Source organism: Channa argus, chromosome 2 (assembly GCF_033026475.1).
Source record: "Channa argus isolate prfri chromosome 2, Channa argus male v1.0, whole genome shotgun sequence".
Lineage (NCBI taxonomy): Eukaryota > Metazoa > Chordata > Actinopteri > Anabantiformes > Channidae > Channa > Channa argus.
Window position 1 is genome coordinate 10,295,195 of NC_090198.1, and position 12,574 is coordinate 10,307,768.

The 12,574-nt window shown below is 42.4% G+C and overlaps 1 protein-coding gene across 1 annotated transcript in view; it reads right to left on the bottom strand.

Moving 5' to 3' along the window:
* Positions 1-1,201: 1,201 nt before the first annotated feature.
* Positions 1,202-12,574, bottom strand: part of hcn4 (hyperpolarization activated cyclic nucleotide-gated potassium channel 4) — a 63,698-nt gene continuing 52,325 nt past the window's right edge. The window contains exons 7-8 of the mRNA XM_067495266.1: positions 9,603-9,767; positions 1,202-5,996 (exon numbers count right to left, since the gene is read on the bottom strand). Coding sequence (XP_067351367.1) covers positions 3,667-5,996; positions 9,603-9,767 — 2,495 coding nt within the window. The 3' untranslated portion in view covers positions 1,202-3,666. The remainder of the gene's footprint in view (positions 5,997-9,602; positions 9,768-12,574) is intronic.

The window sequence follows — 12,574 nt, forward strand, 5'->3', positions numbered from 1 at the left end:
AACATAAAATGTTGTGGATAGAAATGGGATCAGTGCATGGTTATTATTTTTCCCAGGAGCAGTCACTGTGCACATTTACACAGCTATGTGGTATGCCACCGCTGTCCCTGATTATAGGGACTATTGGGAAGTGTAACGAGGAGAAAGCACGGTCACTGTGCACCTCTGTGTGTGAGTCCACGATACCCTGTGAGGGTCAAGGGATTACAGACATGTCTTCTTAAATTAGGCTACTGTGGCTGAGTGCTGTGACTGAGTTAGGGACTCAGCTGTCTGAGTGGAACTTCAGTCGGTTTCGGTGATGAGTTACAGATACACATGTACGTAGACGCATATTACTGCAGTTTTCTTCTGGGAGTTTAATGATACCTGCTGCAGCATCTAGAATTACTCAATGCATATACAGTAGCTTACATTCATCGTACTGTATGAATCCACGAATACCTGCAGCAATTCAGCCTAAAAAGAATGATTTTGTGTTAATAATGTGCAATTTTTCTCATGATTACAGCAGCAGCGCATGTGTATGGCTCCACTTTATGGAGCTTACTATATATAATAAAGAGTGGGCTGTTTGAGGCATCTTACTGGGTCATATATCCAGGTTGCCTTACAACAACTTAGTTGATTGTGGTTCTGTGTCTTTTTAAAGGACACTTTGGCAGGAGGAATGGCTACTGATGAAAATATCTGACAATGATATTGAAGCAATGACCTTTGTAGCTATGGAACAGTTTAAATCTCATACGGGCCCCGAGTCTTTAGTGCGTCTCACATAGCTACAGTACTTACTTTTGCAACAACAAATGCACATACATTCATTAACTCAAACTCTGCATTGGCCTTTAGTGAAGAGAGATGTCTATGTTGATCATATAGCAGCTACAGTAGAAGAATTAATGCTCAAAATAATTATCAAGTAGCATATTTCCATTCCCAACATGTTTCAGATATCCAACCTTATGTCCCATATTTGCTAAATGGCTGAAAGTCTAGTTTTGGGCAGCACAAATACTTTTCCACGTTTATGTTACAGCCTTGTTCTAAAATGGATCAAATTCAGTACTTTCCTAACAATTCTACAAACAATACCTAATACTGACAATGTGAAAGACATTTGTTTGAACTCTTTTCAATTTTATTTAAACTAAAAAAATGAAAAAAAAAAAAAAAAATCACATTTACATACGTATTCACCACCTTAGCATAATAATTTATTGAAGCACCTTTAGCACGAATTACAGCGTCAAGTCCTTGCGAGTATGATGCTACAAGCTTGTCACATTTATTTTTGGGCATTTTTTCCGATTCTTCTTTGCGGTACTTCTCAAGCTCCATCAGGTTGGATGGGGAGCGTCAGTGCACAGCCATTTTCAGATCTCTCCCGAGATGCTCAATCGGGTTCAAATTTGGGCTCTGGTTGAGCCACTCAAGGAGATTCACATAGTTGTCCAGTAGCCCCTCTTTTGTTAACGTGGCTGTGTGCTTAGAGTCGTTGTTCTGTTGAAAGATGAACCGTTGCCCCAGTCTGAAGTTCAGAGCACTCTGGAACAGGTTTTCATTAAGAATGTCTCTGTAGATTGCTGTATTCATCTTTCCTTCTACCCTGACTAGTCTCCCAGTTCCTGCCGCTGAAAAACATCCCCACCACCATGCTTTACTGTAGGGCCAGTAGTACTGTATTAGCCAGGTGGTGAGCGGTGCCTGGTTTCCTCCAGACATGACACTTGGCATACAGGCCAAAGGGTTCAATCTTTGTTTCATCAGACCAGAGAATTATTTGTTTGAATTGTTTCTTATGGTCTGAGAAGGCTTCCGGTGGGCTGTCATCTGCCTTTTACTTGGGAGTGGTTTCCTTCTGGCCACTCTACCATACAGGCCTGATTGGTGGAGTGCTGCAGAGATGGTTGTTCTTCTGGAAGGTTCTCCTCTCTCCACAGAGAAACGCTGGAGCTCCTTTAGAATGACCATCGGGTTCTTGGTCACCTCCCTGCCTAAGGCCCTATCTCTCAATCGCTCAGCTTGGCGGACTGTCTAGGAAGAGTCCTGGTGGTTCCAAACTTCCTTCGTTTACAGATGATGGGGGCCACTGTGCTCATTGGGAACTTCAATGCTTCAGAAATGATTCTGTACCCTTCCCCAGATCTGTGCCTCGGTACAATAAAGTCTTGGAGATCTACAGACAATTCCTTGGACTTCATGGCTTGGTTTGTGCTCTGACACACACTGTTAACTGTGGGACCTTATATAGACAGGTGAATGCTTTTCCAAATCATGTCCAATTAACTGAATTTCCCACAGGTGGACTCCAATCAAGTTGCAGAAACATCTCAAGGATGGAAACAGGATGCGCCAAAGCTCAATTTTGAGTGTCATGGCAAAGGCAGTGAATACTTATGCACGTGTGATTTCTTTCGTTTTTTATTTTTAATAAATTTGCAAAGATTTTAAACAAACTTCTTTCATGTGTTCATTATGGAATATTATTTGGAATAAGGCTGTAACATAACAAAATGTAGTAAAAGTGAAACACTGTGAATACTTTCTGGATGCACTATATATCTGAATATCTTGATACGAAATTCTGTGAGTGCTACACATTGCAACTCAAAAGCTGTGGTTAATGGAAGTCCACGTTTTTTGTGAGGAAAGAGGGAAACTTCCTTTTGAGCAGTCCAGGGAAAAGTCTTGCCTTGCATCCGACTATTCCACTGATTCACACACACTTATTCTCACCAACATTCACACATTAACAGTTGTACACAGTGAGGAACAAAACCAACACATGCTTTCTACACACATTAGCGGCATGAGATTGGAAGACAAAGTGAGCTTGTTAGGACGTGATTTACGAGTCTGCAGAAAGCCAGTTGCTCACAAACTGCTATGTCTCAATGCTGAGATGGAGGGTAGCTTGCTAAACCCCTCTTCCCCTGCTTCAAAAAACAGTTATTAGGAGAAAGTGGTATAAAATAAGGATCAATGGGCCAAGGGGAGATGAATTATTATCGCACAGGAAAAGTCTTTTTTGGTTTCCTAAAACCTCTTCTCCATCTCTCATAAGGTTTTCAAAAGTTTATATAGAGGATAAGTAAGTACAATCTAATAGATACATTTGAGGATCAACAATATGTGATCCTAAATGAGATTTTACAAGAGTCAGCCTGTCTTGAAGCATGTTGTTTCAGCTAAAAATTTAAATTATTTTTTAAACACACAAAAAGTCTTTATACATGCAGGTATTAGTGCATAGGTTCCTGCAGAAAAAGAGTATTATTGTTTAGTCCATTGAATTGTCTTCCCAAAAACCACTAGATTATTTTGGCATAGTTATAGAAATAAGGAAAATGAACTTCAAATGTTGTTTGTGGATCAGTTTTCACACCCTCCCACTCTCTTGATAAATGTATCATTTAAATATATATAAATCTATCTATATACACTATATTTGAATAAAAAAGGATAAAGCTTAAAACAAATAAAACGTATTCTAGAGCTCTGAGTTTTCCAGTAAATTATTGTTTAAATCACAGTAAATTTAAGATCTTGGTAAAATCATACGTGGAACACAGTGATGTCTGAAGACAGAAATAAAATAAATGCTACACATGAAGATTGTTTATGCATGTTTCAGTTTGGAGGAGCACAGGAGGGTGTGATTGATCCTCACAAATTGGAAGGTAGTTTAGAGCGAACAGTTTGAGTTTCTAGATCTGTTGAGTAAGCTGCTGAGCCCTTCCGTAGAGGCAAGGCTGGGGAAGCCCCAGGGGAGTGAGTCTGCTGAGGGTGCCTTGGAGATGTCTGGATTGGAGGAGTCATATGCCCTGGGCCTGACCTACAGGGTTTGGGCACAAGCGTAGGCGAAGAAAAGGTTGAAGGGTAATATCCAGTTTCCGCAGATGAGCAAGGAGATTGGTGGCCTAGAGCGTGGGCCACCTCGTGAGGCAGAGATGGGTGTGAGCAGGATAAAAGCTTTAGGTCCTCAGAAAAGCGACCCAGGGGAGAATCCCTCCCTGTTGTGTTTGTCTGACTGGGAAGTTGTGAAGGGAGAGAAGACTGAGGCATGAGGAGAGAACTATGGGACCCTGTGGCACTAGAGGGGTCGCTGTAGTGAAAAGTTCTGCTTGCCACTGGGCTTTGAATAGTAGGGCTGGGTGCCACTGGTGTAAGGCAGGGAGAGGCGTTTGCTGAGCCATACTGTGTCAGGGAGGCCAGGGCAGACCTCTCCAGGGACATCTGATGAGGTGGGAAGCCAGGCTGGGGGCCTGTCAGACTAAAATGGCTGAGGGACGATGGGGAGCCCTCAGCAGGTTGTTGGCTGTGCTGTCGCCTATTTGAAGCTGGGGAGCTGTGGGGAGGAGAATGGAAGAGGTTTAAGCCACTGTTAGTCCTGCCTCCCCCAGCAAACTGTTGCAGAGGAGCCACCTGAGGAGGCTTAGGAGGTGGCTGGCTAAGAAGAAGCTGAACGGACTTAGGGCTGGAAGAGCCGGTAGATATAGGACTCTGACAACGGGAGGAACTAATAAGTCCAGCTGTACTTCCACCAGATGCCCCTCCTACAGAAAAAGCTGTAGACCCACCAACATGGGTCGCTACAGCCGCACCTGGTGCTCTGCCAACACTTGCTCCAATCACCCCTCCCACTGGCCCACTTGAAGCTCCTCCTATATGGCTAGTTGTTGATCCATTAGAAGCCCTTCCCAACAATCCTCCAGGATTCCCTATCAATGAATCAGCAGAAAATCCTCCAAGAGGTCCCCCAGAGGGTCCCCCCAGTGATCCCTCAGAGACTCCTCCTATCAAACCCAGAGAAACTATTCCTACTTGTCCACCTGAAACCCTCTCTAATGATCCTCCAGGGGTCATCACTACCAGTGATTCTCCAGACACCCCTCCCACTGATTCTCCAGAAGCTCTCCCCATTGATCGTCTGGTTGCCTCTCCCATTGATCTCCTAGTTGTTTCACCTATTAGCCCACAAGTAATACCACCCATTGATTCACCTGATGCCCCACCTGTGAACTGGCCACAAGCAGTACCCACTTCAGAAAGTCCTCCCACAGATTCACCTGAGATTCCTCCTAATGATCCACCAGTAGCTCCCCCCGAACCAAAAGGGCCCCCAGAACTCACTTCCGTGGTTCCAGTTGTAAAGTCCTCTCCAGCCCAAGTAGTGTCTCCTCCAGTGGCTCCTTCCAAAGAACCTCCAACTGCTCCACCTGGAGACCACCCTGTAGCCCCACCACAGGTTCCAACTGCCCCACCACTTATTCCTGACCCAGTGCTCCCAGTTGATCCTTGATGGAACAGGGTTGAGAAAGGTGGGGTGCTGGAGTGAAAGCTTTGCTGATGCTGTGGTTGTGGGTGTAGCTGGGCCATACTAGATGAAGGGGAGCCAGAAGCTGAATATGGTCCAAAGGGGAAGGCAGAAGCTCCTCCACCACTGGACCCTGACAAAGCTCCACTAGGTCCAGGCTGGCCTCCGCTGCCTGAGGCCTGTTGGTCACTGCCAGTGGCCCCTAAACCCGATGTCATGTGCTGAGCACGAAAAGAGGCCAGCAATGGCATGTCTACTCCAGTGCGCAGTTTGGAGGGTGTGCTAGAAGGGGAGTCCCCAGCAGAGCCAGCAGGTGCTGTGGAGGAAGGAATAAATGTATGGAACTTCTTGAGCCGGCTGGGAGGGTCCTTTAGGGAACCCAGAAGAGAGACTGGAGGCCTGAAGAGTGTTGGTGGGAGGTGGGGATGGTGTGTCAGGGCAATGGCTACTGAGGTGGTGGCGGCTGCTGCCTGGAGAGGCGCCTGGATGAGGGGGGCCCAGATGACGGGGGTTGGTGAGGGAGGTGTCTGGGGTGGTACATTCTGCATGAGGTGGGCGCAGTGGGCCATGTCCCTGTCATGCTGCACGATCTGCTGGATGATCTCATTCTCCTGGTAGTTGAGGACACCAGAGCTGAGGTCGTGTTGTACTTTGTGCTGCAGGATGGAGTTTTTCTTGCCTTTTAAAGCACACAGACACAAAAACAGACACATGACAGGTAAGGTAAGAAAAAGATACAAAGTTCAGTCCATTTTGTAGGCAGTCACAAAAAGGTTGACAGTTGGACATACTTGAGTAATATGTCTATTTTGCAGCAAAATTTTCTTCAATAACTAAGTACTATAGGAACAGCCATGAAAAAGAAAATAAAGAAAAAAGCTACCTGAAAATCACAAGTGAGAAGAAGGAGGAAAACAAATTTAAACCAGAGACAAGAGACTAAGGAGAAGGGTTAAAACAGAGGATAGAGTACAAAAGATAGGTGGGAGAAAACTACCCAGAGACAGATTCTCAAGAAGTATGACAGCCTAAGGTGTAGGCGGTTTATGTTTCACTAGCGTTTACTGTGATTTTCTATGTAATAGGGACAAAACATAAAGCAAACGTTGTACTGCAAAGTGCAGATTTAGACTGAGTGTATGTTAAGATGAAGTAGCGCGTCCAATCTTCAAATATTTAAAGATGCGATTTAGTCTTTTGTTATTTGCTTCTTCTTCTTTTCCTTTCAGCTGTTCCCCTTTCAGGAGTCGCCACAGCAAATCATGTGCCTCGATCTAACCCTGTCCTCTGCATCGTCTTCTCTCACACCAACTAACTTCATGTCCTCTCTCACTACATCCATAAATCTCTTTGGTCGTCCTCTAGAGCTCCTGCCTGGCAGCTCCAACCTCAGCATCCTTCTACCGATATATTCAGTCTCTCCTCTGAACATGTCCAAACCGCCTCTCCGACTTTATCTCCATAACATCTAACATGAGCTGTCCCTCTGATGTCCTCATTCCTGATCCTCTCCATCCACGTCACTCCAAAAGAGAACCTCTGCACATCCTTCCCATCTCTATCTCTCTGCCTCGCCAACCCACCTCTTCCTCCTAACTGTCCATCCTAGCATACACGTCCTCATATGCTCTTTGTTTGGCCTTTGCCACCTCTACCTTCACCTTACGCTGCATCTCCCTGTGCTCCTGTCTACTCTCTTCAGTCCTCTCAGTTTCCCACTTCTTCTTAGCTATCCTCTTTCTCTGTATACGCTACTGAATTTCCTAATTCCACCACAAAGCCTCCTTGTCCACTTCCTGTTTCCCGATGACACACAAAGTACCTTCCTACCTGTCTCCCTGATCACATTAGCTGTAATGGTCCAGTCATCTGGAAGAACTTCTTGACCAACCAAAGCCTGTCTCATCTCCTCCCTGAAAACTAAACAACATTCTTCCTTTTTCAACTTCCACTACTTCGTCTTCTGGTCTGCCTTTGTCCTTTTCATCTTCCTCACCAGCAGAGTTGTTTTACATGCCACCATCCTTTGTTGTCTCCCCTACCAATGCTTTACTGTCACTGATGTATTTCAGATTAAAACATCTACACAAAATTTAGTCCACTGAGTGCTTCTACCTCCGCTCTTATATGTCACCCTATGTTCCTGCCTCTTCTGGAAGAAAGTGTTAACTACTGCCATTTCCATCCTCTTTGCAAAGTCTACCACCATCTGTCCTTCTGCGTTCCTGTCCTGAAGACCAAACTGCCCATAACACTCTCATGGCCTCTGTTCTCTTCACCAACATGTCTATTTAAATCTGCACCAATCACCAGTCTCTCACCTCTGGGGATGCTCTGTATCACTTCATCTAACTCACTACAGAATTTCTCCTTCTCTTCTAACTCACATCCTACCTGTGGGGCATAACCACTAACAACATTATACATCAAGCCTTCAATTTGCAGCTTCAGACTCATCAACCTGTCTGATACTCTGTTCACCTCTAGAACATCCCTCAACTCCCTACTGTTCTTTCTACACTCTTGGCTTTCCTGTTCTCTCCTTGCCTGTGAACATGCCTTCCTTCTCTCCTTCTTTGACCAACCTGTGCTCAATTTCCACTGGCGCCCTGTAGGTTCAGAACCGGTGGCGGTCGATTTCAACCCTGGCCCCGACCGATCTGGTATGGAAGTCAAATTTGGTGTGGAAGTCATGATTCACATGTTTAATTTGGCATGTGTTTTACATTGGACACCCTTCCTGACACAACCCTCTGCATTTATCCAGACTTGGGACTGGCACAAGAAGACACTGGCTTGTGGCCCCTTGTGGTTGCATTACTCTTTTGAACTCTTTTCTTTTTTGCTGCTAATATCAAAAAGAAAACCTTATAAAAAATGGGGGTTAATATGAAACCTTATTGTTTTATGTGTGATAAATTATTTCATAACACACATAATAGGTACTAATATTTAGTATGAGAATTTTGTATGAGAACACTTGATAAATAATTTTTCATAATAATTTATGTTATTTAATTTTTTAGATTTAAAGCACATATACTGTATTCAATTTTAAATAACATCCCTGTGTGATGCACACACAAGGACAAAGAGACAGTTGGAGCTGCTATGACCCGCATACTAAATACAGAATGTATGCGACTCTAACAGCAAAGTCTATTAGTCTTTGCTGAATGTTCACACTAGCTGTGACAGGGTTAATTGACATGTCTGCCATGTTCAATTTGGCGCTGACAAAAGGCTATGAAATCTGAAGATATTGTAAAGCCATTAGACCCAGATCAATCTCTCCTTTTTCTGCCATGACCTGTGGCAGATTTGTAGAGGTGTTGCTGTCAGGTCCTGTATCTATATCCAGCATGACCCTGGTATCCCCTACCCTTTATCACCTGCACATCTTCTCTCAGAATGTGCAAAGTCCGTCAAGACAGTGATTAATTGGTGGATCAGTGCAGTATGAGTGACTTTACTATGGAAGAAGGGTGTACATCAGTATCAGAGCTAGGAGAGTGAGCACAGGAGACCATCTCACAGAAATTACTATCAGTCAACCACATCTGTTCAAAGCAGCCATTTTCTCCAAAGAGAACCCTTACAGCAATTTCTCTATCTTCCATTCTAAACATAGCTGAGGATATGATGCAGCGATGGCTAAGTGATGATACAAGCGTGCCTTTTTACTGTGAATTTTTCATCTGCTCAGACTGAGCCTGGGAACAGTGATGGATATGGAGAGAATATCAATTGTATGCGAAACAGAAGACACACAGGGATTTCAAAACCAGAGCTCTATCTGCATACTCATACTGTATGTAGATGACTTTGAAAGTAATTTTAGTTTTTAGTCATTTTCACTGAGTGTTAACATTTCACAGCCCTGAAGTTTTGTCTTTAAGATGTTTAACTCTGGTTTGAAATAAATAACCGCAGAACTGCATATCTGGCATTCTGGCAGACAGAGTGCTCTACAACATTAAAATCACCAGTGATTGTTAACGTTGTGGCTGATTGTTTTATATATGTTAATATATTTGTTCCATGGTTAACACACATAACTACACATGTGTAAAACCGTAACAGCATTTCCTCTCTTGTATTCCACTACTCAGTGAAGTTCTGAGATGAATACCAACTGTAAAACATTATAATTTCTTTTACTAATTGCAGCCTTTGTGTCGTAGTTAAAGTTTGATAAGAACAGCAGATGTCAACAACATTTTGTTGACATTTTAAAAAACCTTCAAGATTTCAACTTAAACAGTTTTTTTAAATAGTTTCTTACCAATACGATCCAGCCTGTCCAGGGCCACAGTTTCAAAGGCCCTTCTCATCATAGGATACTCCTCCAGCACCTCATTGAAGTTGTCCACAGACAGTGAGTACAAACGACAGTACGTGTCCGCCCGCACACTGGCGGTCCTTCTGCCTCTCGTCAGCAAGCAAATCTCTAAAGCAAGACACAGCAAAAAAGAGACAGTAATGTAGGAGAGCTAAATCCTGAAGCTTATGTGTATTTGAGTAGACTAGTTATATCAGTGTTCTACATACAGTTCCAGTTACAAAAGCTGCACAAAAGTGTGATCAGGCTATTCCAGTTTAGAAAAAACATCTCTAAAATCTCTAAAAGCAATAAGTATATGCTCCTTAACTGCCGACACTCATTTGAAAAGCAATGTTTTTATGTTTCCTATACAGAACCCAGACTACACATAAAAGATCTTAGAAACAAAATGTGTTTGATCATAAGCACATACATTGTGTGTTTTCTTTTAAAAAGAGAAGAATTCATATACCGTATATGAAGCCAACAAGGACACTAACCCAGATCTTTGTTGTGTTGGACAAACAGTTTCAGCCTTGGTTGTTTCAGAGACAACAGAAATATATAGATACTAAGACCAACCATTTCCCCAACAATAATAACACCAGTGTAATTTACCTTGAATTCTTTCAACACCACCTAAAGCGTAGGATTACGTGGATCTGGTTTCATTTCTCAGTATATAACAGGTTTGACAAAGTAAACACAATAAAATCTTTCTAAACAAAATGTGGGCTTTAAAGTTGTTTTGTTGCTTATTATTAAAAAACTACAGCTTTTCTCTAATACACTGGTACAGCACGCAGTGCCAATTTAAGAGCTTACACACCTGTAAACTAGTAAAATAATGCTGCATATATGAAGATGCAGTGCTTTCGAACTCTGGTGCGGTGTGTGTGGCTGCAAGTGTGTCTGTACTATATGTGACTATTCAAGTGGGATTTGACAGCTTGTGTCTGCACAGAATTTCTGTGTGTATACACAAATAGATATCATACTATAGCATACTATTTGTGCATGTGTTCCAGTGTTTTATTCACGAGAGTTAGAATGCTTTAAATACAATTCAATAGGGATATACATAAGGCATCTAAAACATACTGTAAACATGAATACATATATACCGTATTTAGATCTTATAGTGTGCCATGTGTTTGTACACATTCAAAAATATATTTTTCATGTCATCCCTTCTTTCCTGTTTGCTATCACACTCTCTTTTTCTAGGAAGCTCATCCACACACGTGCACATGCTCTCAATTCTTCCAAAGAATACATTTTCTACCTTCCCTCATTTTTGATTTTAATATCTATATCAGGCAACAGCATAACAAGTTACAGTAAGTCACTACAATGAAATGCCTTCGCAACATGCTAACGGTTGTCAATGGAAGATGATGCTTAGTAACAACATCAACATGGCAATAAAGCTCTTTTTGTCTTTGCAGTTTCATATGTAATATAGTTTGCAGACTGTATATTGGAGAGTGTCAAGTGTCAAGCAGTGTAACCGACGGGAAAGGTGAAAATCTTAGAATACAGCCCACATTCATACTATCCAGTGCTATCCTAAATAATCAGATTTACATTTATTCACCAAGTACATAGAATTCTGTGTGGAGCCATCAATATAACCACAATATAAACCTAGACAAAATAAACCTAGACAAAATACAGTAATGGTAAGCTAATATTAAGCAATAAATATTGCATTATTTAGATTTTGTCTAATAGGAGGTGTAAATTTATTCACATGGAAATGAGTATGAAACATGTACTCTTAATACAGGCCATAATTTAAAATAACCATAAAGCCATAAAATACATATCCTTTCAGGAAAAAATGCAATTTTCTGTAGTAAGTGGCATTTCACCGTTATATTTTGTTTAAGAACCTGGCGTCCACATGCGTGTACATCACATTTTGGATTATATTTCCATAGTAGTTAATTCTACTTAACTGAGATCTCTTGGCCACGTATATGACCACTTACACAAATTAGAGCTTGGGTCTTAAGAGGTTTTAAACCAGTAGGACTATAAAATTTTTTTTTTTTTTTGGTCCTTTCAGCTTATCCCGTGAGTTCAGTGTCACCACAGCGGATAATTGTTTGGCACAGTTTTTACGCCTGATGCAACCCTCCCCAATTTCTACCGGGCTTTGACCGGAATTGCACAGCTGGTGAGGGGAATGGGCTGTTGGGGGTTCAGTGTCTTGCCCAGAGACACTTCGACATACAGCCGGGGACCAGGTATCGAACCACTGACCCTGTGGTCTGTGGAAGACTGCCTTTACCAGCTGAGCTACAGACTATAAAAATACTTATCGATACAAGCCAAAAAAACAAACAAACAAAAAAATTCCTTGCCATGCAGCTTAGTGAACACAAAAACTATGGTTCAAATAGTGTACATGCCATTGATTGTGTGGCGACTGTACTGCATTATATTAGATTGTAATGGACTTTGTATTCTTCTGGTCACTGAGTGTAAAGTGGTTATCACTGTGTGCGATGGTTTGGAAATTGTAATAAAAGAACAGATAAAAGGAGAATGCTTTATTCATCAGGATAGTGAGGGAGAAATATGAACTGTATATGAAGCATAGGAATAATCTCATGTGTAGTGTGTGTCTGTGTGAAAGAGGCTATGGGTGAATGGCCAACAGCCAAGTTACAGTAGCCGGCGAGCTGTGCAAATGTGAAACACAGAGTAAACTATCAGCTTTTCCATCTGCCTGTGTGTTTATGTGTGTGCATGTGTGCTTGCACATGTGTTTGTGAGTCTGCACTGAGTGTGTGCTGGTTGTGTAGCCCGGGCTGTACTGTAGCTGTGCTGGGGGTCCATTTCCCGCAGCACTGCTCCAATAATCCCCTCTGGAGAGCAGCATTGTGGCTCTGTATTAAATCCTCTTGTCCTGTGGGTTCCTGGAT